Genomic DNA, 27,874 nt, shown 5'->3' on the forward strand with positions numbered 1-27,874 from the left:
AAGATGCAGAAGAGAGCCCTTCTTCATGACCAAGCCTCATTGTGCTTGGCTCCCTGATAGAAAAAATTATCTCTGACCTGAACCCAAAGTAGAATAGGTGTACCTCTCCACAAACCTGATATGGTCTAAAATGGGGCCAAAAAAATCTATAAGTGTTTTAGGAATTATTTGAGTCTTTGCTGTTTCGAGCCCTGGCTAAATCAGTTTTGCAACATACTACTTTCATGGTTGTCCTCTTTACTATTAAGGTATACAGGAAAACTTCTCAGGGTTTTGTCCTCAAATTTCATGCTAGAAAAACCAAAGAAGGTGATGTCTCTAGAGTAGTCTAGATCACAGACCAGTGCTGTTTTAGGAACTATCTATTACACTTTCACAATAAACAAAGTCTCTTTTTTGGAGCCTATACACATGTGTGAATGCCAGTATGTATCCAGCCATCCATTGTTTTGGCTGAGGAGCCTTTACCTTCCTTCTCTCCAGAGATGTATGAGAACAGTGAAGTCAATTGGAATTTGAGAAGGGCCTACAATGTGGAATCCATTCTCAGCCTCTCGACTGACTGGAGGATGATCTTTCAATTTAAGAATGCATTGTCTTAAGTTCCCGTCCCTTCTGGGCGTTCCATGCAACAATGTCCCCGCAAAAAAGGCTCCTGACAAAAATGTCACCATTTTTTGTGGACACAAAGGGTTTGTCCTGTCCTCAAAAATGCAATTTCAATTAATTCTTGCAATAATTATTCAAACCTTCAAAAAAGTGCCCAGCGAGACATCAAAAAAAGTAGTGTCACTGGGAAAGAACCATCCATCCACTGAGATTTAACTACATCTGCCTTTTTTATTTGGCTAAAAATGTAGATTCATGTTTTTTTTAATAAAACAAGAAAAAGGAAGTGCTCAGACAGTATGTGAGAACAAATCTGTAAATAGTACATACAATCAAAAACAGAGAAGACATAATCATTTTTTTTTATGTGCATAGTCTAGTACCCATAAATATAAGGCCTGACTACTATTACTTCATATTAGTCAAACACATACCTCCTTACTCACGCAAGATCCAGACGCAAAAATGCCAGGCCCACTCCCTGGAACATGCACGAAATCCGGGGACACCATCCTTGTGGAAGTTGCGCAGCCTGTAGCCAAACCCAAAAACTGAAATCATTTCCCATAGAGGGCAAAGAATGGGAACTGAGACAATTCACTAACTGTAAAACACCTAATGTTATCTATCTCATTGAATGTCCATGTGGACTACGTTATGTTGGGCAAACATCCAGACCCGCGCACAAAAGGTTTGGAGAGCACAGATCTAGGATCAGGTGCAAAGCCCATGCAGCACCACTTGTATCCCATATCATGGAATTCGAACATGGCCGTGATTCATTCAGATGGTGGGTTTGGGTTATTGACAAAATATTGGAAACATCCAATATCAACAATGCACTCAACTTCAAAGAGGCCTGATGGATTTTCCAACTACACACAACCACCAGGGGCCTCAATGAAGCTGCCCCCCTAGAGTACCATTAGGTAGACCTCCAACCTTCACTATCACATTTTATATTTGTCCGGATCTTTGAGAGACCAGCCAGGGGTGACTTGCTCCATTATTGATCCTCGCACACTCTGATCCAGTCTTGCAAGCACCTCCTTCCAAAAAAACTGTGCAGTGGGCATGTCCACTAAATATGCCCCATTGCACCTTCTCCTTGGTGTTAGGATAGATTTCATAATTGTATGTCATTTTCCCTCCATGTGTCAACCCCCAAACATTTTGCTGCTGTTTTAACACCATTGACTGACTTTGCCATAGAAGCACAGCCCTCAGCTGCACTTTTTATGGGGAAACTGACATGCCCTTAAGACAGTCAGTACTGGGATACTTTGTTTCCCTTAGTCCTTTCCTCATATTGCAGCTTTTGTGCAACATGTACCAGTAACTTACCTTACAGCACACTTGGGTCTCTAGTCATTCCCAAGGCCCTGGAAACTCTCGCTGGACTTTTTATGAACTGTGCAGATGTGTCATGGACAGGACTGGTGGCAGCTATCGTTTTCATATATTTTTAACCCTGTCTTGCCATTTTAACCACGTTAACCGCATTTGGCAGGACTAGGTGGCCTGGCTCCAAAATGGCCATGCCACGAGGTTCTTTGTCCTGTCCTTTGGCCATCTTGCCCCTTCTCCTTCCCCCGGTCGAGTCAACCCGGGTCAGTCCTTATTTGGTCATGCACTTTCCCGCAAAACCCAATGCTTTTGCGGGCTTCTGCATGCCTTGTGTGTGTGCCTCCAGGATGTGGGCCGGGATGTCTGTTCCCAATACACATCCTGGGCGCCACAGAGTCTGGAGTGTTCTGAATGCCTGGGACCACAGTGGTCCGTGATTGGTCCATGTATGGAGTGAGTGTTTGTGAGCAGATCTCCCATTGGGACCTCTCCGTTTTGGCGCAAAAGGAACTTTGGATAAGAGGAGGCTGAAAACACCACTACCAGGTCCATCTCCTGAGTTCACACCGAACAAAGGATAGGAGCCAAGTATCCTGCAACAAGAAGCCGAGTCAAGGAACCGCTGGTGACCCGCTGGAAGGTTTGGCACCCTGAGCCCGCTGCATCTGATCGTCCTAGAAGGTTTATAGTATTTATAGCATCTGTACCTCTCATTTATTTTCTGAGGGACTTGCATTCTGTTATTGTTCCTTGAATTGAATAAGTACACCCTCTTTATAGCAGTCTAACATCTTCACTCCACCTTCCCCCATCTGTAAAATGCACCAGCGTCTAGCACTGGGCTGAACTCTTGATGTTTTTATGATCGGAGTAAAAGGACCTATTCCAGGAGTTATAACCCATTTCCTCTGTATTTTGTGCCAGTAATTGAGCGTGTTTCATGGTGTTTAGGAGAGTACCCCTTGCTGTCTGTGCCCCCTAGGCAAGAATGGAAGATCCCTAAGTGGGATTGTCATTGCGACCTGTTCCATCTCTGCCAAGTTGCGAAGTGTTCCCGGGTTTGTCCATCTAAACATGTGTGCTGCTTGCACAGCCAATAGGTATCTGTTAATGTTGGGTATCCCTAGCTCTCCTGTTTTCACTGATCTCGAGAGTACATGCCTGGATTTCCTATGCAATTTATGGGCCCATATGAAAGTGTATTGTTGCCGCTGCAGCTTATTTAGGTGGTGTGCTGGTATAGGCATCAGCAAATTACTAAAGAGGTACAGGAGTCGGGGGCGTGGCTAGCTGGCCATGTAGGAGGCTGGGGATCTCCGGAGCTCCAGTCGATCCGGAACATATCCTGCTATTACCTGCCTTCCCGGTGTCAAAATCCTGGCCCCAAATACAGGATGATGGATGGGAAGTTTAGCGGCATGCATCGCGAGCTTCAATGACTCCAACGGCAGTTTGGTGATGAAGATATTCGCTGTTCTCTTTGCGATCACCATGAGGAGCGCCACCCAAAATGGCCGTTGCTCTCCAGGACAATGGCTCTGAGATAGGGGCGCAGCGGTGAGTAAACAGGGACACTCTGCGGGCCCCGATTGCAGACCCGTCGGGAATGGAGACTCCAGCATGGAGATGGTTCGGCTGCTGAAGTGGTGCGCACGTAATAGTGCAAGCGGGCGCCTGTGACGGCGGTGTGCTTGGAATGTCCCCGGATGAGAAAAGGGGACGGAGATGGGCAGATCAAGACGAGGGTGGCGGGAACTGCGGAACCCTCCTCTACAACTGGAGTTTCAGGGCATGCGGGGCCCGCGGTCGTGGCCGGATCACAGAGGCACACGCCCCCGCAATTAGGACGCGCAGCGTCCTGGAAACTGTCTGGCGCTCCCGTAGGGGCGCATGGACACTGAGGGCGACGAGGAGAAGCGGCAGCGCCGGCGGCCTCCCCGAGTACAAGGGGCTCACGGGCTGCCCGTGATATACGAGGGCTAGGTCTGAAACCCCAGATTAAGACTTGGTGCAGTGAGGACCCCCTCCCCTCCCCTGCTGGGAGTGGGGGGTGAACTTAAGTAACTTGTGTGCAGCCCGGGGCACCCCTGCATCTGTAGAGGAACTGATCCGCCTTGCTACCACTGCTGGATCTGCATATAGGTCGAGCACAGGTACGCTCTGCCCTACAAAGGAGCACCCTGGCCCTACGGGAGGGGGCTAAGTTAAGTCAATACAATTAGGCCAGGGGGTGCTGGTGTACCTGCAACGAACGTGCAGGAGCTGACACTGCGGGGCCCTCCATGTTGGGAGAGCTGGGAAGCCACAGAAGTCTGAGAGACCACATACTGACTGGAACCGCTGCACTGGAGTACGTCAGGGGGGCACAACCTGGGCCAGCCAAACTGAGACCAGTGGAAGGACCCTGGGCCCTATACAATTCGGTGCTCTCCCATGCAGACACGGAAGGGTAAGGTCCTGACATATGTAGCCCACACGAGGACTGCACAAGACTGTCCCACAAGTGATACTGCAGGAGCGCATAGTAGTTGAAGAGGATTTCTGCCCTAGAAGTTGGCTACCTTGCCACCCGTGCTCACTAACCTAAGCCCCGGAGGGCGGCATCACACTGTAAAGCCTGAAGCAGGCTGCCCGCTTGCCCAGCGGAGCGATAGACATGGCGTCTAAGCTCATCAAAACCAAAGGGAAACAGCCCACGATGGAGGAGTACACCAAGACCCCGCAGCCCGAGGAGGGCGCCTGGAGCAAGGACAGCAGCGCCCAGCAAGCAGCCTCCACAGCAAGGGAAGACCGGCATATCCTGGAGGCTATCGCTGACCTGAAAGCCTCATGGGAGACTAAATTGGAAGCCGCCATGTCAACATTGAAGGTGGCGCTGGAATCAAAAATAGACGCAGTGTAAATAGATTTGAACCTCCTTCGACAAGATGGAAGGTCGATAGCTGATCGCACAGGAGAACTGGAAAAGGGAGTGGAGACCAACACACCAGCTTGTGCTTCACACGCTCGGGAGATCCACGCGTTGTGACAGCAGGTGGGCAATCTGGAGAGCAGAGCTGAAGAGGCAGAGGGCAGAGCGCGCAGAAACAACATACGCATCGTGGGGCTTCCTGAGGGGGAAGAGGGAGCGAACCCCACAGAATATGTGGAATCTCTGCTCCTGCAAGAGATCGAAGGGGGCACTCTGTCTCAGGGATTCGCAGTGGAGAGGGCGCACAGGGCCCTGGCAAGGAGACCCCCCCGGGAGCCCACCCAAGGCCCATCATCGCCAAAATACTAAACTACCACGACAGGGAACGCATACTGGAATACATCTGCAAGGGTGGCACAATCGAGAGGGCGTCCGCCTCAATTACAGCATACCCCGACTATACTCTTCAAGTACAACGAAAGAGACTACATTTTGGTGCAGTTAAGAGGAGGCTACGGGAGTCGGGCCATAAATACATGCTGATGTACCCAGCGAGGCTGAAGATATTTCATAAGAACAGAACACTGTTATTCGACACTCCAGAGGAAGCGTCGGACTGGCTGGATGCTCAAAACTGCCCAGAGGGAAGGGAAGACCAGAAAGGAAGCAGTGCAGAGAAATGATGCTGCAATCCAGCGAGTAAGGTGCCGTATAAGGACGAGCCAATGGGACTTGATTATAGTTGTGCTGAATAATGGGAAGGCAGAGTTTGATGATGCATGACTGGGAGCAGAAGAGCACCCGACCTCATACCCCATCTTAGATAGGTACGTCCGGTTGCCAGTAGCGTGGTAACCCCCTGCTGGGTGTCCGGTACCGGAATAGCTAGACGGATCCAAATGCGGTATCGTCTGAGATCCAGGGATGGAGCTGGGCAATTGTTGGGGTTGGGAAGGGAGGGGGGGGAGGGAAGGGAGTTGGGGTGTGTGTTGGGGGAGTAGTTAGGGAACGAGCATGTACCCGCGAGCCTCCGTGCGTAATCCAAGATGGGCACCCCCAAGCCGGGACTCTCAGAGGGATAGATAAGAGGAGAGACCGAAAAGGTGATAAGGGTCGTAACCTGGAACGTCAGGGGGCTTAATACTTACCTGAAGAGGAATAAAGTGATGATGTACTTGAGGAGGCAGAAAATAGATATAGCTCTGTTGCAAGAGACCCACCTCACGAAGGAGAAACAGGAGGTTATAAAGAAGAAATGGAAGGGCACTATGGTGGGCGCCACTTACTCAGCTTATGCCAGGGGGGTTATTATATGGGTGGCACCTCAGGTCCCTCTTCAGATATTACAGACTGTGGCGGAGCCCGATGGGAGGATGGTGGCACTTCGGGGACTTCTGGAAAACAGGGAAATAAGCATCATAAATACATATGCTCCTAATCAAGATACTGTGTCATATTATAAATCGCCGTACAGGAAAATTAGACCCTTAATAGACGAGCTGGTCATTTGGGGGGGAGATTTTAATTGCACATTAGACCCTACACTAGATAGATCGGGCACGAAATTTGATAGACCTAAACCCGCAGCAAGAGCATTACGGGCCCTCCTGAGGGATTTTGGGCTTGAAGACACATGGAGGCAGCAGCACCCGACAGCAAGACACTACTCCCACTACGTGGCCCATCATGATCTTTACACAAGGTTGGATTACATGTTCACCACCCCCAGAGTGTCTAGGGAGGTGGTGGGCTCTGAGTACAAAGCCAGAATTCTGTCGGATCACTCCCCCATGGTCCCAGAGTGGAGACATCAGCCCCCAAGGGCCAGAGTTCCCACATGGAGACTCAGAGCTGAGGCCCTGAGAGACGCTTCATTTCGTGAGGACCTCCGGGAGGAGATAATTAACTATTTTGAATTTAACACAGGAAGTGTGGAATCGGATGGGACCCTGTGGGAGGCCTTTAATGTGGTAATTAGGGCTGTACCGAACTTCGGCTTCGAGTCCCTATTCTGCCGAAGTTCGGCTGAAATACAGCTATCCGGCTTCGGCAGAATAGTTTCTGTTTAGGGACTCGAAGCCGAAGTCCACTTTCTATGATTAGCTGCCCTCTCCCTGTTTGGGAGATGACAGCCAATCATAGAATGTTTGACAGTGTTCAGGCTGCAGAAGCCAAACAAGCTGTTTGCCTATTGGCTTCTGCAGTCTGACCACAGAGGAACCAGCCTAACGTGTTGAAATAGGAAGCGAGGGAAGGGAACAGTTCTTCCCGTCCCTCACTTCCTATGCCAGCACCCGGACCCAATCACCAGGTAAGTGACGCCCCCCCCCCCCCATACCCCCTCATCACGGTGAGGCCGCGGGGCCTCAGGGAACCCCCGCGGCCTCACCGCAATAATGTTCTGTTTGTCGGGCCACCGGTGCAAAGCCGGTGGCCCGACGTTTATTTTGCATTGGGGGGCCGCTCCTACAGGAGCGGCCCCCCCAGACTCATGAGGCCGCCGGGGCACTTTGCCGACCCCGGCGGCCTCGGTGCCCCCCATCCCCCTCACCACGGTGAGGCCGCGGGGCTTCAGGGAACCCCCGCGGCCTCACCGCAATAATGTTTTGTTTGTCGGGCCACCGGTGCAAAGCCGGTGGCCCGACGTTTATTTTGCATTGGGGGGCCGCTCCTACAGGAGCGGCCCCCCCAGACTCATGAGGCCGCCGGGGCACTTTGCCGACCCCGGCGGCCTCGGTGCCCCCCATCCCCCTCACCACGGTGAGGCCGCGGGGCCTCAGGGAACCCCCGCGGCCTCACCGCAATAATGTTCTGTTTGTCGGGCCACCGGTGCAAAGCCGGTGGCCCGACGTTTATTTTGCATTGGGGGGCCGCTCCTACAGGAGCGGCCCCCCCAGACTCATGAGGCCGCCGGGGCACTTTGCCGACCCCGGCGGCCTCGGTGCCCCCCATCCCCATCACCACGGTGAGGCCGCGGGGCCTCAGGGAACCCCCGCGGCCTCACCGCAATAATGTTCTGTTTGTCGGGCCACCGGTGCAAAGCCGGTGGCCCGACGTTTATTTTGCATTGGGGGGCCGCTCCTACAAGAGCGGCCCCCCCAGACTCATGAGGCCGCCGAGGCACTTTGCCGACCCCGGCGGCCTCGGTGCCCCCCATCCCCCTCACCACGGTGAGGCCGCGGGGCTTCAGGGAACCCCCGCGGCCTCACCGCAATAATGTTCTGTTTGTCGGGCCACCGGTGCAAAGCCGGTGGCCTGATGTTTATTTTGCATTGGGGGGCCGCTCCTACAGGAGCGGCCCCCCCAGACTCATGAGGCCGCCGGGGCACTTTGCCGACCCCGGCGGCCTCGCTGTGAAATGTGCCTCACCCCTTGAGCACGGTGAGGCCGCGGGGCCACAGGGAACCCCCGCGGCCTCACCGCAATAATGTTCTGTTTGTCGGGCCACCGGTGCAAAGCCGGTGGCCCGACGTTTATTTTGCATTGGGGGGCCGCTCCTACAAGAGCGGCCCCCCCAGACTCATGAGGCCGCCGGGGCACTTTGCCGACCCCGGCGGCCTCGGTGCCCCCCATCCCCCTCACCACGGTGAGGCCGCGGGGCTTCAGGGAACCCCCGCGGCCTCACCGCAATAATGTTCTGTTTGTCGGGCCACCGGTGCAAAGCCGGTGGCCTGATGTTTATTTTGCATTGGGGGGCCGCTCCTACAGGAGCGGCCCCCCCAGACTCATGAGGCCGCCGGGGCACTTTGCCGACCCCGGCGGCCTCGCTGTGAAATGTGCCTCACCCCTTGAGCACGGTGAGGCCGCGGGGCCACAGGGAACCCCCGCGGCCTCACCGCAATAATGTTCTGTTTGTCGGGCCACCGGTGCAAAGCCGGTGGCCCGACGTTTATTTTGCATTGGGGGGCCGCTCCTACAAGAGCGGCCCCCCCAGACTCATGAGGCCGCCGGGGCACTTTGCCGACCCCGGCGGCCTCGGTGCCCCCCATCCCCCTCACCACGGTGAGGCCGCGGGGCCTCAGGGAACCCCCGCGGCCTCACCGCAATAATGTTGCGTTTGTCGGGCCACCGGGCCAAAGCTGGTGGCCCGAGATTGTATTGCATAGGGGGGCCTAAAAAAAAAAAACTATTCGGCTCACTATTCGGCTCCGGCCGAATAGTTGACAAACTATTCGGTATCCGGCCGAATACTAAATATGCTATTCGGTACAGCCCTAGTGGTAATCAAAGGGGCGGCTATTGCCAAATCTAAAGGGCTCCAAAGAGACATAGAGCGGGAGTTGCAAGAAGTCGAAAAGAGATTGGAAACGATAATGGAGAAGGAGGGGACCTTGCAGGTTCACTCTGAAGGGGTGAGCCAGCTGCAATTGGCGGGAATAGAGTTATGGGATAGGGTCAGCAACCTAAAGTATAAGAAATACATTGAACGGCAACATGCAGGAGGGGACAAACCTGGGAGGCTGCTAGAGTGGCAATATAAAAATGAAGAGCATAGGCCCGTGATTAGAGAGATAATGGGGGAGGCGGGACAGATCTGTAACACCCAGGAGACAGTGAACGAGAGATTCCTCGAATTTTACAAACACCTCTACGCAGACGTGGGGGAGAACATGGAGAGAGGAACTCTTGAGGTCCTAGAGGACATAGGGTTGCCCCAACTAGGCACAGAAGATAGGGAGAGCTTAGAAGCCCCGATCACGTTGGAGGAACTAGAGGCGGTGGTTACGCATCTGCCCACGTGTAAAGCTCCCGGCATGGATGGGCTCCCCAGCGAGTTTTATAAAACATACAGACAGGAGATCCTATCCCCACTGTTGAACATGTTGAATGAGGCTTATGAGATTGGAGGACTACCGGAGTCCCTGAGAGAGGTGATGATCATCCCCCTCCTCAAGCCTGGCAAACCCAGTGTGGACTGCGGGTCGTACAGACCACTGTCCATGCTGAATCAAGACAGCAAGATCCTTACTACAGTACTCGCTAATTGACTCAAACCAATGATAAATAAATTAATATACCCCGACCAAACAGGTTATGTTCCAGGTAGGAGCATATCCGACAACCATAGGAGGCTCCATCATATCATAGAGCAGACGAAGGGCGACCCAGGCGAAATGACAGTAGTCTCACTGGATGCAGTTAAGGCATTCGATTCTGTCCGGTGGCCATGGCTAATGGCGGCCCTAAAGGGATTCGGGATGGGACCCGGATTCGGGATGGGACCCGGGTATTTGCGGTGGGTGAAAATGCTTTATAGCTCCCCCATAGCCAGAGTAAGAACGGGGAAGATCATATCGGAAAGCTGGCAGTTGGGTAGGGGCACGAGGCAGGGCTGTCCATGGTCGCCAATGTTGTATATATTAGCTCTTGAGCCCTTGGCCATCTATCTCAGACAACAGTACGGCGACATAGGGGTGCGCACCAAAGGGGGACCGCACCTAATATCGATATATGCAGGTGATATGCGCCTATATCTGCGCTACCCGGAGGAGAACTTGCAATATATCTTGGAAGTGATGGAGCGCTATGCGGCCTTCTCCAGGATTAAGGTCAACCCCGTTAAGTCCATCATGTTTCCCCAGGGCAGATACAAGATACTCCACAAATTAACCTGCCCACCCTGCAAATAGCATGGCAGACCGATACGTTTAGATACCTGGGGATTAACATCTACCATACTGTAGCAGCTGAGCACAAGCATAACACAGAGAAAGCGGTGGAGGGTGTAAAAAACAGCATGGATTTTGTGGCCAATTTACCCCTGGCTATGGTGGGAAGGGCGGCCCTGCTAAAGATGGTGGTTCTGCCCAGGCTGCTGCACTATTTTACAAACATCCCGTACATGGTGCCCAAGCACTTCTTTACTAAACTGCACAGTCTGTGCAGGGGTTTCATGTGGCATAACACAAGAAACAGTGTGGCCCTGTGGAAGCTTCAGAACACGTATGATAAAGGGGGGATTAAGTTACCAAATTTTGAGATATACCACTTAGCGGCGCAATTACAATATGTGGCCAAGTGGCTGGCGGAAACGAGACGGTGGAATCTAGGCTGCTGCAAGAGGACAGTGCCCCTTTTTTTTTTACGAGAACTAATCTGGCTCCCCAAACCTGAAATGCGAGGGAGACCAGGACTGCTCATACTAAGATGGGAGGTATGGCATAAAGCGTGACGGTCCATGGGGGGCGGGACACCGTGCTCCCTGCAGGCGCCACTGGTGGCGCTGTGCGGAGCAGATGTCCAATTAGGCGTATTTTCAGTTCAACCCAAAACCTGCCCACCTCTGGGCAAGCCCAGAACATGTGTAACATCCCGGCTTCCTCCTCCCCGCACCTGGGGCATCTCTAGGTCATCTGGCCCCCAAACCTAGCAATCTTACTGGGGGTCAGATATGCCCTATCCGTAACATATAATTGGATTTGTTGGAGCCTCGCGTTTCGGGGCACTTTATGATACCTCTGGGCTCTATTCCATGACCCATCCTCTCCCACCTCTTCCTCCCAAAGCTGTCTCAATTGGGAAAATTCCTTCCCACCTTGGACCCCAGTAACTCGTATACGCGGGATATCTCATGCCCACCGAGATGTCATATATCATTTCCATGGTGGCGTCCGGTTGTTCCGTGAGCACCACCGCCGGCCATTTCTCTCGCACCCGCTTAACGAGTCTGGAGTGGGTTATATGTTGCCCTCTATGCACCCTCGTGTCCTCCATCAATTTCTGGAATTTTAACGCCTCTCCATCCTGCCATATGTCTCCCAAAGTGGCCATACCCATGGGTTCCCTGTATCTACGGACTCCTTGTATCAATTGGTGGTCCTCTCTGCATAGCGCCACTAACGGCACCTGCATGGTAAACGGGGCCAGGTATCCCACCAACCGCCATGCTCTATGCCACACCTCCCAGGCAAGCACCAACAGCCACGCTATCTCTAGTACCCTAGGTTTGGGTAGCCACACCACCTCTCTAAAGAAATAGGGGGCCGGTTCCATGCACAATAGCCTAGTTTCCGCTGTTTCCTCATCAGACAACCATCTAGCCACGTATTTTAATTGACTCGCTAGCTAATATAACTCGAGGTTCGGCAGGTTTATTCCCACCCTGTCACACGAGTTCTGTAATTTCCAGAGAGCCACCCTGTTCCTGGAGCTATGCCATATGAAGCCCCTGCACAAACTGTGGAGATTAGTGAAGAAACGCCTAGGGATCACATGTGGGATATTTACGAAAAAGTGTAACAGTCTGGGCAAGACTACCATATTGATTAGAGCTGCTCTCCCCATCATGGGCAGGGGCAGTCTGGACCAGAAACCCATGTTATTTTTGATACCTTCAACTGCCTTCACTGTGTTGTGTTTATGTTCTTCTCCCATAGTATGGTATATTTCAATACCAAGGTACCTGAACGACTTGGTTTGCCAGGGTATTGGCAATACCGGCAGACCCCCTGGTGGAACAAGTCTATATCTCCCCAGGGGAAACATACTAGATTTCTGGGGGTTTACCGCAATGCCAGAGAGGGCGGCATATCGTTCCATCACCTCCAGGATGTTCTCTTCTGGGAAGCGCAGGTACATGAGTATATCGTCGGCATATAATGAAATGAGGTGCAGATCTCCTGCGGTGCGTATCCCAACTTCTCCATATTGTTGTCTAAGGCAGACAGCCAATGGCTCCAACACTAATATATACAGCATAGGTGACCAGGGGCAGCCCTGTCCGGTTCCCCTGCTAAGTTGACATTTGTCTGAGATCACAGCACCCGTTTTAACCCTAGCCATTGGGGAGCTGTATAGCATATTAACCCACCTAAAATACCCCGGGCCCATTCTATAGGCCTCTGAGGTCACCAGTAGCCAGGGCCATCTCACTGAGTCAAAAGCCTTGACCCCGTCGAGCGAGATGATCGCCAGCTCCCCTGGGTCCCCCTCTGTCTGACCGATTATGTGATGTAGCCTCCTATGGTTATCCGTTATATTCCTAACTGGGACATAGGGCCTCATTACGACCCAGGCGTTAAGGGTTAACGCCGTCGTTAACCCTTAACGCCTGATTCCAATTTTAACGGCTGCTTTTAGCAGCCGTTCAAATCCATGGCGCTAACCCCCCATGATGCTAATTACGCCACCGTAATTTACGGAGGCGTAATTAGCGCCTTCCCCACTCCCATTATGCCCTATGGGGCAAAAATGGGAATGGGGAAGGGAAAATGGGAAATGGGATTTACCGCCCCACTCATCTTGGAATGGGGCGGTAAATCTGCCATCCACCATGGTGTAAACGTAGTTTACACCATGGTGGTTAAGTTGGCGTAATTACCGCCTGGGTCGTAATGACCCCCATAGCCTGTTTGGTCCGGATGTATCAGTTTGCTGATAACACGCTTGAGCCTGTTTGCCAGTACCGCCGTAAGGATTTTGCTATCTTGGTTGAGCATCGATAGGGGTCTGTATGATCCACAGTCTGTGCTCGGCTTACCTGGCTTTAAGAGCGGGATAATCACTGCCTCGCGTAAGGACTCCAGCAACCTGCCTTGCTCATACGCCTCATTAAACATAGCCAGCAACGGGGGTAACAGCTCTTGTTTATAGGTTTTGTAGAATTCGCTCGGGAGCCCATCTGACCCCAGAGCCTTACTAACTCAAGCTCCTCTATTGTGATTGGGGCGTCTAGATCTGCTCGTTCTAAGTCGACTAAGGTGGGCAGGCCCATCTCTTCTAGCGTGCCCCGGATTTCTCAGTCCCCAGCTCCGCCTGGGTCCTCATAGAGCCCTTTGTAGTATCTGAGGAACTCGTCATTCACTCCCTCCTGGGTGTCCAGGATCCGCCCTCCCTCTCCTCTGATTTCCCTGATCGCGGGCCTTGGTGCCTCCCTTTTATAAAGCCAGGCCAGCAACCTTCCCAGTTTGTCTGCCCCGCATGCTGCTTCTCCATGTATTTCTTGTAGCTTAATTTACATAACCTGTCCCAGTGTTCACAACTGGCTTGTTGAAGCTGTCTCATCCTGACCCCGTCTTCCTTGGTGGCACCTCCCCTACGGATAATGTCTTCCAGCTCTTCCTCCGTTCCCCGCAGCTCTCGTTCTATGCCCCCCTGGAGCCCTCTGGATTTTGACATAGCCACCCCCCGCACCACCACTTTAAATGCTTCCCACACAGTTCCCATCGATCGGACACTACCAGTGTTAATCTCAAAGTACTCTGTGATCTCCTCCCTTAAATCCTCCCGGAATCCCGAGTCCTGCAGAGCTTCAGCTCTGAGCCTCCACGTCGGTATCTGCGCTCTAAGGGGCTGGTGTTGCCACTCCAGGACCAGAGGGGAGTGGTCACTTCTCATTTCGCTTACCATATCGGCAGTGGCGAACACCTAGTCCAGTCTCGTGTACAGATCATGTGGTGCCGCGTATTGTGAGTATTCCCCATCGACTGGGTTCAATTCCTCCAGACATCCACAAGATCGACGTCCCTCAGGAGGGCCTTTAGCACCTTTTCAGCTGGGGCGAGCTTGTTTATCTTATTGTCTGACCTGTCCAGTTTAGGGTTCAGTACACAATTAAAGTCTCCTTCCCACAGGATCCCGCCACCCAGTAGGGGGCTAATCTTACCATACAGGGTCCAAAAGTAGGCCGCTGTATCCTGGTTAGGGGCATATAGGTTTACAAAACTCACTTCCAGGTTTTCCAGCATCCCCCTCACAACGACCAGTCTACCCTCTGGAACTCCCGTGGACTGAAGCAATTGGAATGGTATGTGGGGTGCTACCCACGTGATAACCCCTCTTGCGTAGCCCGAGTATGTGGCGCCAGCTATGCTCCCCCTTCATTTCCTCTTCACCACCTCCAGTTTCTCCCCGGTGAGGTGGGTCTCCTGCAACAATGCTATGTCCACCCTCATCCTTTTCAGGTACATCATAACTTTATTGCGCTTCAAATAACTATTGAGGCCCCTAACGTTCCAGGTAACCACTCTAAGGCCCCCCAACGCCATGTTTGCAATATCCTGCCCTCCCTCTCCGCCCACCCTTTCGCCTGTTACACTTACCATCTTGGCTCATTGCCTGCCTGCCCTCAACAAACTCCCCTTCCCCCCTTTTCCCAACAACAAATCCCCACAACTCACCCTTGCCCTCCCCCCACCCCTTCCAACCCCAAGTGCCCAGCTCCATCCCTGGATCTCAGGCGACCCGCTTATGGTTCGGCCTCCAACTGTCGAGGACAGAAGCCCGGCAGGGTGTCACCGGTCTACCGGTAACCTAACTAAACTACTCTAAATGGGGGTATGAGGACTAGCTCTATGAGGCTCCCCAACTGGGTAAAAATCTCTGTGCTCACGGATCAAGTCCCACTCCGACCTAATCATACCAGCTCAGAAGCTACATTTAATGCAATAATCAAGTCCCATAGTCTTAGGCTGCGGCACCCTCTGGAGCCTCGTCCATAGATTACTTATCTCTGCCTTCTCCTTCTCCCGTCTGGATGGCCGACTCCTGGGGGCAGCTTTGTGTATCGAGCCACCCCATAGCTTCTTCCGGGGTTTCGAAAAACAAGGTCCTGTTTTTATGGAACACCTTCAACTTCGCCGGGTAGAGCAGCATGTACTTGTAGCCTGCTTCACGCAATCTTCTTTTGACAGTTCCAAAGTTCATACGACTACGTTGAACCATCAGGGTATAATCCGGGTATGCGGTTATGCTGTCCTGCTTCGTATCGTTCCACCCTTACGAAAGTGTTCAAGGATTCTTTCTCGATCCCGATAGTTGAGGATCTTAGCGATCACCGGCCTACGGCGGTTGCCCGGCGGCGGCATCCTCGTTAGAGCCCTGTGCGCCCTTTCCACCGCGAACCCCTGGGACAAACCTCCTCCGGTTATCTCCTGCAGCAACATAGATTCCACGAACTCGGTAGGGTTGGACCCCTCAGCCCCCTCTGGCAAGCCAACGATGCGGATGTTATTCCTTAGGGCACATCCCTCTGCCTCCTCCGCCCTGCATTCTAGATTATCCACGCGCTGCATTAGGGCGTGAAGATCTGCTTTATGCGTTGCACAATCCACTGTGTTTGGACCCACCTCCTTTTCCAGGTTCTCTGTGCGTTCTGCCAGTGACCTGACATCTTGTCGGAGAAGGTTCACTTCCTCTTGCACTGCCCCAACTTTCAGCTCCAGTGCTGCTTTCAGTTCCAACATTCCAGACCCAGTTTGGTCTCCCAGGCTACTTTCAGATCCGCAATAGCCGCCAGGACCTCCTGGTTGGTGCCCATGGTGACTGCGCTCCCAGCAGAGACCTTCTCCTTGCTTCTGGTTCCTTAAGAGCCCGGCAGTGTTCTGGCGTACTCTTCCAGTGTGGGCTGCTTACTCTTTGTTCTTAGTGGTTTGCTGGACATGGCGTTGTGCCCAGGACCTGTGGGCAAGCCTCCCCTCTCGCCAGCCCCAAAGGGCCGAGCCTGCCGCCGGCGTAGGTGCCTTCTAATATCCCCCTCTGTGTATTGAGTCCGGGGATACAGTTCTGTGGCCTCCAGCGTAGGGTGCAATCCTGCTTGCTTGCTTGTGTGACAATACGCGCCTCTGCTACCTTTGTTGTGGTCCCAGGCACCACTTAAACACTATCCTTTAAGCTTGTTTACCCCACATACACAGTCCCATCCGCGGGGATTACACCAGGCCCCTGTCACCCATACAGTCCACTGTGCCTGGTTCTCCGTGCTTGGTTCTGCACCTGGGCTACTTCTCACGACTGTAAGTGCCAGCGCTAATTGCCCCTAATCTCAGCGTTTCTGCTGCTTTCCACCGATTAGGTTCAAAATCCACTGACTGCTGTTGTGGCAAATATCCCGTGCAGCGCTCGTGCCCCACTGTGCTCCCAGTCTTGTTGGCAGCCCTTCTGGACTGTGTTGTCTGTTGCTTGTGCGCTCTCTTATTTAGGAGAGTAACTCCCTCATGTCCTCCACCATTGCACAAACTGTGTTGACGAGTCTGGGAGTAACCTTCTGCAACTGTACTGCCAAATGCCTTTTACCGCGGGACTTCTGATGTTGTTTTTTGTGCTGCCCGGTGTCGTGTTTTTGCAGAGTGCCCTTACAGTTCAGGTCTGCTCTACCGAATACCTCGTCCGTTTCACTGCCTACTGAGGCTGAGGTTCCCGTTCTGGTCTCCTGCACTTGTGTAGCAGAATTGAACACTTCCTTGTTGACACCCTGTCAGCTTTGTATTCCGTTAATGTGCTAGGCATGCGTTTTCCACTGGGGTGCCCTAAGCTGATGTAGGCAGGTCCTCGGTCTTTTACGTAGTACGCCGAGAGGATGTCCGCTCCGGTGTCCTGTGTCTCTGCTGGGGCTCCTTCTGCTGTTCCTCGCTCTGTCCATACGGCTCCTGAAAGCACAACTGGCTCGCAAGGGCTCAGTCCTCCGCTGTTGAAGCTGCGCGGAGATCACTGACGGGCGCTGTGCCTGCGCGCCACTGACTACTGCGGTCTGGCCATCTTTTCCGTTCTGCCCACAGTGTTCCCGGTCATTGCAACAGAGCGGGCGCCATTTCCTTTCGTTGCACCGCAGGAGTTTCTGGTCACATATATCTTTGTAGGTGCGGCTCTTCAACACGGCAGCTATCTGCGAGCCTCGGATCGTTCACAGAGGACAACACGGCATTATCCGCTTAATTGTTCTGTACATCCCGTATATGTTATTTCTCGCTCTGCTCGAGCCGCCCCCACCAGCACCGGGTCCACGAGGGCTTAGGCATCCACTGTTGTTTGGGTCTGCGCTATGTTGACAGATGAGTGTTGTGTCCACACGCCACTGTCCCACTGCGGTCAGATCACCTACTCCGCTTTGTCTGCTACATTACATCTTGTAGTCTTGGATCGGGCGCCATTTTCCTTTGTTGATTCGCCTGAAGCGCTCACTTCTTTTATCCTTGTAACTTCGGTTCCTCACCCCAGGTCTTCACAGCACTCCGATTTTCGTGTGTACCACATATTCACACAGCAGTAGCTTCATTTCTGGCACGATTGCTCCGGTATTAGCATGTGTGCACAGCAGGATATTGAAGGGTTAGCAGGCGCCTCGAAGAGACACGTCCTATTCCATGGCTACTTAGCCACGCCCCTTCCCTGTTTTAGATAATTGATATTAAAACAGTTATCTCTTTGCCAACTACCTGAGTCGTTTCGATTATTGATGTTTGAGTAACTTCTGCATCGCCATCCACCTCAAGGGTATTACTACCTCGTCTTAAAGGGCTGGGGTCCACCAGTTCACTCCCAATGTAAGGTCAGTAGTCAGCATATCTGTGGTCTAGCAGATTATATTTTGGTGTGTGTTTGAGCCCTCCGAATCAAATGTCTTAGGTTATTGCTTGGGAAATCTTTCAAGGAATAAAGAATCTGCCTGCAAAAAAGTTGAATACTTTGGAAAGAAATGGTATGCAGCATGCTGCCTGTTTTTCCTGGTGACAATAAAGAAAATGTATTTCTTAGGTAACACATGAGTATTAAAATACATGCACTCTTGTATGATATACTGAAGGTTAAAGGAGAAATGTGTCATTTGAAACAACCATAACACATCTAACATACAAGACATATCTCGTAGTTAGCCTAATTGTGTAAGGTAGCCTTACCTTACTTCAGCTCAAATGTGCTAGCCAGCCATATCTCGCATTTAGCCTAATTGTGTAAGGTAGCCTTACCTTGCTTCAGCCGATTTGTGCTAGCCAGCCATATCTCGCATTTAGCCTGATTGTGTAAGGTAGCCTTACCTTGCTTTTATCCCATTTTTGTCAGTCAGTCATATCTTGCATTTAGCCCAATTGCACAAAGGTACATAGATGAAACCCAGGATGTAGACATTGTTGCTTGTGCAGCTAACCCATCCGCACACGCACCTTTGCAACTTAGCGGAAGGCACGGGCGCACCCTGCACCACAACACAAACACTATTGCACATCACCTCTGCCATAAGAATGAAGCTACTTTTAACAACAAAATTCAAACTAGCTTCCCACATAACTATCTCCTTAAACACAATCCCCCACTTTAGTCCATAGTATACCTCCGCTGCACCCATACACCCTCCATTTAGACATGGGTGACTAGCAGGGTCTTGGCCACCCCTGCATAACTTTAATGGCTGAAATGCACACATGCGTAATAGTGCCTACCAAATTCTCTCAAATGTTTGGACTCAGGTCCCTACGGGGGCGTTCAACCAAAAGCTCATTGGGATAATAATTATGGTGAAAGGCGCTATAACAAATGATAAAATGAATAAATTAATGAATAAGAGCTATATCAGGCATTTAAATTGATGTCTACATAGTAAGATGTGCTATTTAAAAAATATCACGTTTAGAAGATGTTTGAATTGATGACTCTTTTTTTAAAACCGAAAGTCAGATTTCGAATTTGGACTTGACATGTACATTAGATGTCTAAGAGAAAGGCTTTAGTGAAGAAGTGACACATGTTCTAAATCTGCATTGCTCCTAAAGAAGGCAAAAAGCAGGCGTTAAGTACCAACCCGCAAAGGGAACTCGGAATAGGGCGGTAAGGGTTTAATGGCACCGGTCTCGTTACCGGTGACCGTTAACCCTTACCGCCCCCTACTCGGAATGACCCCCATAGAGACAAAATATGATTTAGTCTGAGCTTGGACTTTGGGAACAGACATCCGAGAGCTTAGTGTTCTCTCCCCCTGTGCCTTTGGAGTGCAGGTGAGTCCACTGACCCCAAAAACCCAGGTGAAAGTGAAGCATAACAGGAGCATGAGCGATTAATTTTGGAATGTTGACATGAAATGCTTTTAGATTGAATAAATAAAGTACGATTTTGGTTTTCATGTGACCACTAGGAATGTAGAATTAGGCATTACATGGAGTTGGAAAACATTAAAAAAAAATGTAATGTTTGGAGGCACTGTTTTGTGTGAAATGTTATAATTGTCGACATAGAACAAATAGCAAGAATGTAGCCTAAATCGGAATAAATGTGAGAAAAATGTGCTTATTGCAAAGGCCTCTTGGGTGATACTTTTTTCTAAGGTTTCTTAGGGTAAGATTATTTCTGATGGATGCATTATTTTTCCCTGCATTCGTTTCATAGTCCAGCTGCATCTGGAAGTATCCAATGACCGGTGGAAAATGGGAGGCTGTAGGTGTCATTACACGGAAGGGGGTAAGCCATGGCGCTATTAGCGCCATGGCTGCCGCCGGTCCCTTACCGGGTCCGCCTTGGTGGATGGCAGAATTAGCGCCATATTCCAAGGTGGGTGATGGCGCTAATTCCGCCATCCTCCATTACCCCTACATCATAGCCAGTCAGCCCCATAGGGCTCAATGGGAATGATGTAGGTGCTAATTACGGTACCGCTAATTGCGGTACCGTAATTAGCTCTGAGGTCCCTTTGCGGGTCCCGTCCTTAATGCCTGGAAAAACCAGGCGTTAAGGGAGGACCCGCAAAGGGACCTCGTAGTAAGGCGGTAAGGTTTTACCGGTACCCTTACCGGTACCGGTAAAACCTTACCGCCTTCCGTGTAATAAGGCCCTCTGAATGCCCGTGTGTTACCCTGAGTGGCAACCGCTGGCCCTTTCATTTGGTCTAGCCTGGTGGCTCTGTTACTTCAAGAGGTAGTTTGCAAAGTAAAGGAAGTATCCGTCAGAACTGATGTTACATTAAAGCAAAGTTAAAGCTTTATTTGGCACCAGCTAAATATTCTGCAAAATATGGGCCTCATTACAGGATGGCGGTAAGGATTTACCGGTACCGGTAAAATACCGGTACCGGTAAATCCTTACCGCCTTACTACGAGGTCCCTTTGCGGGTTGGGGGATTTAACGCCTGCTTTTTGCAGGCGTTAAAAACCAACCCGCAAAGGGAGCCAGGGAGCTAATTACGGTACCGCAATTTGCGGTACCGTAATTAGCGCCTTCCCCATTCCCATTGAGCCCTATGGGCCAAAAATGGGAATGGGGAAGGGCAATGGTGGAAGGGGGAATAACCGCCCCGCCAACCTTGCAATGGGGCGGTAATTCCCCTTTCCGCCAAGGCGGTGCCAGTATTTTACCGGCATGAACCATGGCGCTAATAGCGCCATGGTTCTCCGCCATCCGTGTAATGAGGCCCATTGTCTGTACTCCAGATGCGAGAGTGCCAGGAAATAAAAGGTCTGGATAACAAAGCATTATGCAGTAAAGATTGTGCATTTTAGAAACACGCCTTAAATACAATAGATTAGCTCTTCATTGTGATTTTCATTTGAGTCTTCATGTTAGTTGCTGGCTGGTGTCCTTTGTCTTCCCAATTCAATGTAAGTCCTTCTTTTCCAGAGTGAGACGCTCTGCCTGCTGAAGGAGGAGGATCTGGAAGCTAAAGCCATGGCATTGCCCACCCTCCGTTCCCTACCTGCCCAGCTTTCAGACCCTGAGGACTTCACTGAACTGGAAACAACCAGCTTGCTGCACCATGAGGACACCATCTTGCACATCAGCGAAGACAGCGGCATGGAGAACCCTCTTCTGTCGGGTCATTTCAACTTCACCCAAATCGAGCTTGGGGAAACTGATGAATCCCATGTTTAGGTGGCATTCTGTCATCATCGTCGGCTGGCTTTTGTTACGTGGTCCGTCCCCTCCCCTCTATCGGACCTGCCAAGGCTTGTTTGGGGGCCCTTAGCAATGGATTACACTGCTCGCAATGAACCTTTTTCAGAAGTTGACCTAACACTTGTGAACAGTGCCAGTACTCTGATGTGCCCACCTCAGCAGCATAATATCTCATCAGCAGAGACGCCAGCAGGCTTTTGAGCCCCGACTCAACGTATGAGAATCAGCTCTTTAGCTTGGCAGTGCTGTTCAAGCAAGATGTCTGAATATGCATCCATTGGAGGAACAGGGTTCACGGAAATACCTGCACAATGTGTTTGTTCTGTACGGAAATGGTTCCCAAACTAACTAGACAGGGTCTATTTTATTATATGAGAAGGAATCTTTAACATATGTTGACACGGTATGTTCTCCATTGTGAGTGTGGGTCACTGAAAGATCACCAAAGCTTCCTGAATATCTTTAGTGCATTCAGGAGGGGGTTCGTTATTCTTTTTCTGACAGTGTTTAATGGAAGCACATTGTTCTGGAGATAAGGTGAGGAGAGCAGGGACCATAAACTGCTCTGAGAGAAAGTTTGTTTTAGAGTATTAGTGGGCAGTTAACAATCCAGTTTTCTTCCGAACGAACATCACCTTGGTAGTTCAGATGGGTTCCTGTTTCAGAAAGTTAACTTGTGCATTTTAGCCAAAGATAGTGACATTCCACAGCTGGGGTAAGCGCGTGGTGACTGCTAAAAATAAGTGACGCTATTTTATTCTAGTTCTAAAGATTCTTCAGTTTGGTGTGATAACTCACCGTTTCACATATATTTCAGTATCCTATCGTTCATATATATGTCTCAATTTCTCATAATGTGTAGGCCCCATTTCATAGCATGTTGTGTTGCTTTAGGCCTTCGTTTATGCACTCATTATTATGGCTGTGGTGTAATCTCTGATCAGTTGCAATATCTGTTTTGCGTGCCTGGAAAATAATGCAGTTATCTGCATTTAAAAACACGGATCTATAATTGAAGGAAATACTCCATCAGTCCTCGCGTGAGACTAGTAGACCATTGTACACAGCACACTCTGTTACTAAGAAGCATCTCAGCCCCAAAACCTAACACCAAAATACCAATGAAACTTTCACCAATGGGCTACGTCTCCCCTCAGTGTTTATTTATTTATATACAGGGAACAACAAGGCTCTTTTTGATCTCAAAAGAATGTAAAAAGATTAGATACCAGGTTTGACTTGAAGCAGTGAACTTCTTACAATGGTGTGAGTTTGAGTGACATTCTGACCAGGTTGTGGTGGAGAGAATACTGGGAGACTTCTAATGAGCCCCCATGACTCAAACCCGACTTCTTTGTTTCAAAACCACTAGAAACAGTGGGAGGATTCAGGGTGGGACAGCTGGGTATGCAGTAACATCAGGTGTGTTTGTTTTTACAAAATAATGTTCTAGTAAAAGAAATAACTTGATTTATGGAACAAGAACTAGCCTCAGAAGATGTTTCTTCTCAGAAACTCACAGCTTGATAAAGTGTATACATAGTAACATTACTACAAACACGTTTAAATTACTTAGCTCTAACTGTGGTTCTTTAGTGGTGGTATGGTTCATAAACTCACATACATCTGTGAATAATCTGTTACCAAACCAGTAATCCCCAGAGCAATGTTTACAATGACACTGCAGTAGCTCATTCAGTACATTTGGTATCTTTCGTTTTCTGCTATGGTGTGGAATGGCAGTAATTCTTCAAACCAACATACTTTTTAGCTGCCATAACACATTGCTGTAGTCTGTGTAAATCTTTTTGGGGGCCCTCATAAATCATACACAGATACAATTTGAGGTTGCATGAGATGACAATAGGGGAAGACATTTCCTCATCTGAACAGGTTACTCAACACCATTTGGGCAACTTGCACAACATAATAAGTGCAACTGTGCCCAAGCGGTTTTATTGGCGGCTGGCATTAAGATTCCCTAAGGTTGCAGTTTTCCAGATTTCTTTCTGAGGAATGTTTTCAAACAGGTGCTGATGTTTGCCAGTGTTTGTGAATGTGTTGTGGCCCTTCCTCAAAATATTCTTTTACACATTTGGTAGCATAACTTTATACAGTTGATTTATAGTCAATTCCCTGTTTTGAAGAGCATGTCGATTATTACGGCTACCCTATGACACCATGGCTTGAAGTGTTAGGTTCTGCTACTAAAACAATGTAGGACTTTAAGGATATCTTCTGCTACTCACCACTTTTCATGTTACATACAATGTTGGACTTTAAAAACATCTGCTGACTGCCACTTTTCATGGTACATACAATGTAGGACTTTAAAGACATCTGCTGACTGCCACTTTTCATGGGACATACAATGTAGGACTTTAAAGACATCTGCTGACTGCCACTTTTCATGGGACAATGTGGAATTTCAAACATAATTGCCGAAGTGATGATTCATGTGAATGTTTGACATGATCATAGGTGGGAAGTGATGATTACGCTCCACTTTGACCTTATTTCAGTGGACATTAAGGAAATGCTCCCCAAGTGATACTCATTTCATTGTGACCCCCTCAACGGAGCTCACATTCAAGGACGTGTCTTTAACGACACCAGCTAAGCACATGAAAACCTTGACAGAAATCCACAGTTGTTATTTCTGTTGAATTCTGAAGCAAAGAAATCAATGAGTTTTCTGAAGAGAAAAAGGTAAAGGCAAAAAAAATCAAGGAACTCTGCTCCAGTCACTCTGCATTTCCATGATGTGGAAAATAATCTAAAATGGCTGTCAATGGGAGGCTTCAGGGCCTAGCCAATCACTGGCTGACAATAAAAGGGTCCAGATTGATTGGGTTGGCCATCAAAGATAAATGGTTTAAAAAATGTTTCTGGGATTTTCAGATGACCAGGCATATTCAAATAAACATGTGATTCTTTCTGAGAAAGATTCAATGGTAGAGTAACATACAATTGTAAAGGTAGAATTTGGAAAGACTGATGGGGAAAACAAATGTTACCAAGCACTGCTGTTGTTAGTTGTATGCTTTCAGCCCACACAAGTCTATCTCAATGTTGCCTTTTAAAACTGTACGTTGTGGTGTTTTACTTGTGTTCTTATGGATTGTCGATCAATGCTATCCCTGTGAACAAGCCAACTGCTCTATTTGCTTCTGAGAAAAATCAATGAAACCTAAGTGCTGCTTTTATTTGTTAGAGGCCTTATATGTTGCTTGTGTGTGTCATATTTGGACCTCGGATTCATTGGGATCACAATGGGTTGTTGTCTCTAACGCTGGTGCTGCCTTAAATGGCAAAATGTTGTGTAGAAGCCCAAAGAATGAAATTCGGAGGGGTCTGTTTGAATACTACTGCCGAGCAGGTGGACTCAAGTGTGCCGAGCGTATGGGCTTGTGGAATGGAGGCATAGTTGGGACATTACAGATGCATTGTAATTCATCACAATGCCCAGAACACTGTGAAACGATCCTTGCATTCACACATAGAACAGCCATTGGCTAATGTATTAAAGACATTTCTCCATTCTGCATCTGAGAAAACCTTTCATGAAGGAAAGTGGGACTGAGCGTTTGTTGTTTGATTCATCAGGACTCCATAAGAAAAACCAAACTATGCCTTGACCATGCCCTCACTATCCTCCTCTGTTAATAGATCTCCTTCATACTGCTGTCTCTAGCCAATTGCTGGAGGTGAGTCGGGCACACGTCACAAACTATTTGAAGCAGGTAGGTGTTAGCAAGCCCTGTGTGAGGAATTCCTTTGAACGTGTTATATGGCTGGGAGAAAAACCTGAATTATGGCTTATTTTAATCTCCTCTTTCCTATATATAATGTGTGCATCCATTACAATGTTTTAGCCATTAGCTACAAACCCTTGAACACTTCAGAAAAACGTTTAAGAAACAGGGTTACATTTTTGGCAGGTAGCATGGTCTTGTTACAGATTATTGCTTTTCTTGGAAAGTGCAGAGGCGCTATGAATCATCTATTTGCCAGGGTATATGACTAACATTCAGTGTTTTAAAGGAGGATTCCGGTGGAAACCGAAGCACACATCACTGCATTTATTCATTGGAATCCTTGTTCGCAAATCACCTGAAAATGTCTGAGTGTCTACTCTTTATGTTGTCTTTCTGTGCCAACTGTCAATAGAGCTACCAAGGAAAATGTACAAACATTGTATAGCACCAAATGTACTGATGTAAACGTGTTGCTAGTAGCACCAACAGAAGATCAATTATTGTACATGAGAACCTATAAAGTATGCTTTCTGTAAAATACAAGTTCAACGGTCCTTTTCTTCATTAGGACATGTATATCACTTTTGTCTGTTATAGTTCTTAGCTTAGTGAGAGGGAACCCCATCATACTTTTTTTTATAGCACCCTAACTGATCCTCTAGGGGAAGTAGTCACAATCAAACTGGTATGTATAGCGTTCCACCAGCTTTTGGGGAATTGCCACATTAGCAATAGCGAGATTGGGCAACTATTTAATGAGAAATAGCTGGAAAAACACACATTTTACCACAAAATATGAATGGGTCTTGTGCGCCTCTAAACATGGTTCCCTCTGCAACGTATTCATAGATGGTAGAAAGAGGAGGATTTGCACAAAAGAGAAGCAATTCAAACAAAGCTCGAATATTCTACCATTGACCCAATTCTTTATTTCCTTTTTTTCTAAACAATGGTGGGATTTGTGCAGAATCTTACTTTATCCAGTAACTTGCCTGTTATTCTGGTTCTCGTTTGGAAGTAAATATTACAAACCTAATACCTGGCTAGGTTGGGTTCCTTGCATGATTTTCCCTGGCTGGTTTTCAGTTTGCTGGGATCCCTGTCTGTCATGAAAACGTGTTCCTATTAAAATGGGAGTAATCCAATCATTGGAAATTTGAAGGACTTCTACAGATCAAGGGAACATTTACCCCTCGCAGGCAACCAGTTCTCTCTTCCATGGTGGGCCCTTTGAGAATCCTTCAGCAACAAGGACAGAGCTTCACTTTAGTGTGGGCAGATCAGAATGGCATAGTAGTTTAAAGCAACTCCAAAAGACTAACTACGTATATACTGAGATGTATATAGCATGAAACTAGCTGTGAAGCAACAGAGCAATGCACAACAAGGGGATGTACAATATTAAGGATAGTGTACGACAGAAAGACTAAGAGTATACTTGAAAGGAAATGGAGAGCGGATACAGAGGGTTGCAGGCTGGGGATACAGGTTAGAGAGGGAAAGGAAGACACAGTTCTGATTAGTTTGTTAATGGATCATCAGTTGTGCTCCAGTTGGAAGTGACATGCAGGTAAGTTTCACATGATCTGACCTTCCTAATAGCACTGTTGATGTCCTGTGTCTGCATTAACAATTCTCTCCCGTGCCACCTTCTGCTATGGGAGAAGAAGCATAGCGTGTCCCTTTTAAACCTGCATAAAGACCCCAAAGTTGGCTAGCTATCAGAGAGCTATTTACAGTAAGGGTGAGTAGGCCCAGGGCTACTGCGATATATTGAGTAGATCAAAGAGGTATTTACAGTAAGGGTGAGTAGGCCCAGGGCTACTGCGACAGATTGAGTAGATCAGAGAGGTATTTACAGTAAGGGTGAGTAGGCCCAGGGCTACTGCGACAGATTGAGTAGATCAGAGAGGAATTTACAGTAAAGGTGAGTAGGCCCAGGGCTACTGCAACAGATTGAGTAGATCAGAGAGGAATTTACAGTAAGGGTGAGTAGGCCCAGGGCTACTGCGACAGATTGAGTAGATCAGAGAGGTATTTACAGTAAATGTGTTTGCGCAGGGCTACTGCGACAGATTGAGTAGATCAGAGAGGAATTTACAGTAAGGGTGAGTAGGCCCAGGGCTACTGCGACAGATTGAGTAGATCAGAGAGGAATTTACAGTAAGGGTGAGTAGGCCCAGGGCTACTGCGATAGATTGAGTAGATCAGAGAGGAATTTACAGTAAGGGTGAGTAGGCCCAGGGCTACTGCGACAGAATGAGTATAGGCGGCCGAAAAATAAGGTATCATGCATTTATTTTGACTTTTCAAAGGTTACATTCATTTAAATTCAAACAGTCAATGATATTCTTCTTCGGGTCGGATTGGCTACTTGGTGCCGATCCACAACATCACTGTCATGCATAAGTGATGTCACGGCGTGCAATGTCCTTTCCTAAACTTGCCACGCTCAGGACAGGCAGAGCTTGGTGACCGCGAGGCGCATTGCAGCTATACGGGAGCGCCGAGACCTCTCTTCCCCCAGAGACCTACCTGTGTGTGGCTGGGGGCTGTGTAATGGCTCTGATTCAGAGGAGAAGGCAAGAGTGCAATGACACCTTTAGGGAACGGTTTACTGTACAATTCGACGGCCAAACTTAGTCTCTGCATGTAA

At 49.2% G+C, this 27,874-nt stretch overlaps 1 protein-coding gene across 21 annotated transcripts in view; it reads left to right on the forward strand.

Annotated features, from left to right (window-relative positions):
* Positions 1-25,761, forward strand: part of UNC80 (unc-80 homolog, NALCN channel complex subunit) — a 3,486,058-nt gene extending 3,460,297 nt beyond the window's left edge. For 20 of the 21 annotated variants that reach the window (XM_069615884.1, XM_069615886.1, XM_069615890.1 and 17 more), the window contains one exon: positions 21,185-25,761. In XM_069615884.1, the coding sequence (XP_069471985.1) occupies positions 21,185-21,436 (252 nt within the window). In that variant the 3' untranslated portion in view covers positions 21,437-25,761. The remainder of the gene's footprint in view (positions 1-21,184) is intronic. The other variant, XM_069615899.1, reaches the window with a different exon arrangement.
* The last annotated feature ends 2,113 nt before the right edge of the window (positions 25,762-27,874 follow it).

Source organism: Ambystoma mexicanum, chromosome 9, assembly GCF_040938575.1.
Source record: "Ambystoma mexicanum isolate Mex_15411 chromosome 9, UKY_AmexF1_1, whole genome shotgun sequence".
Lineage (NCBI taxonomy): Eukaryota > Metazoa > Chordata > Amphibia > Caudata > Ambystomatidae > Ambystoma > Ambystoma mexicanum.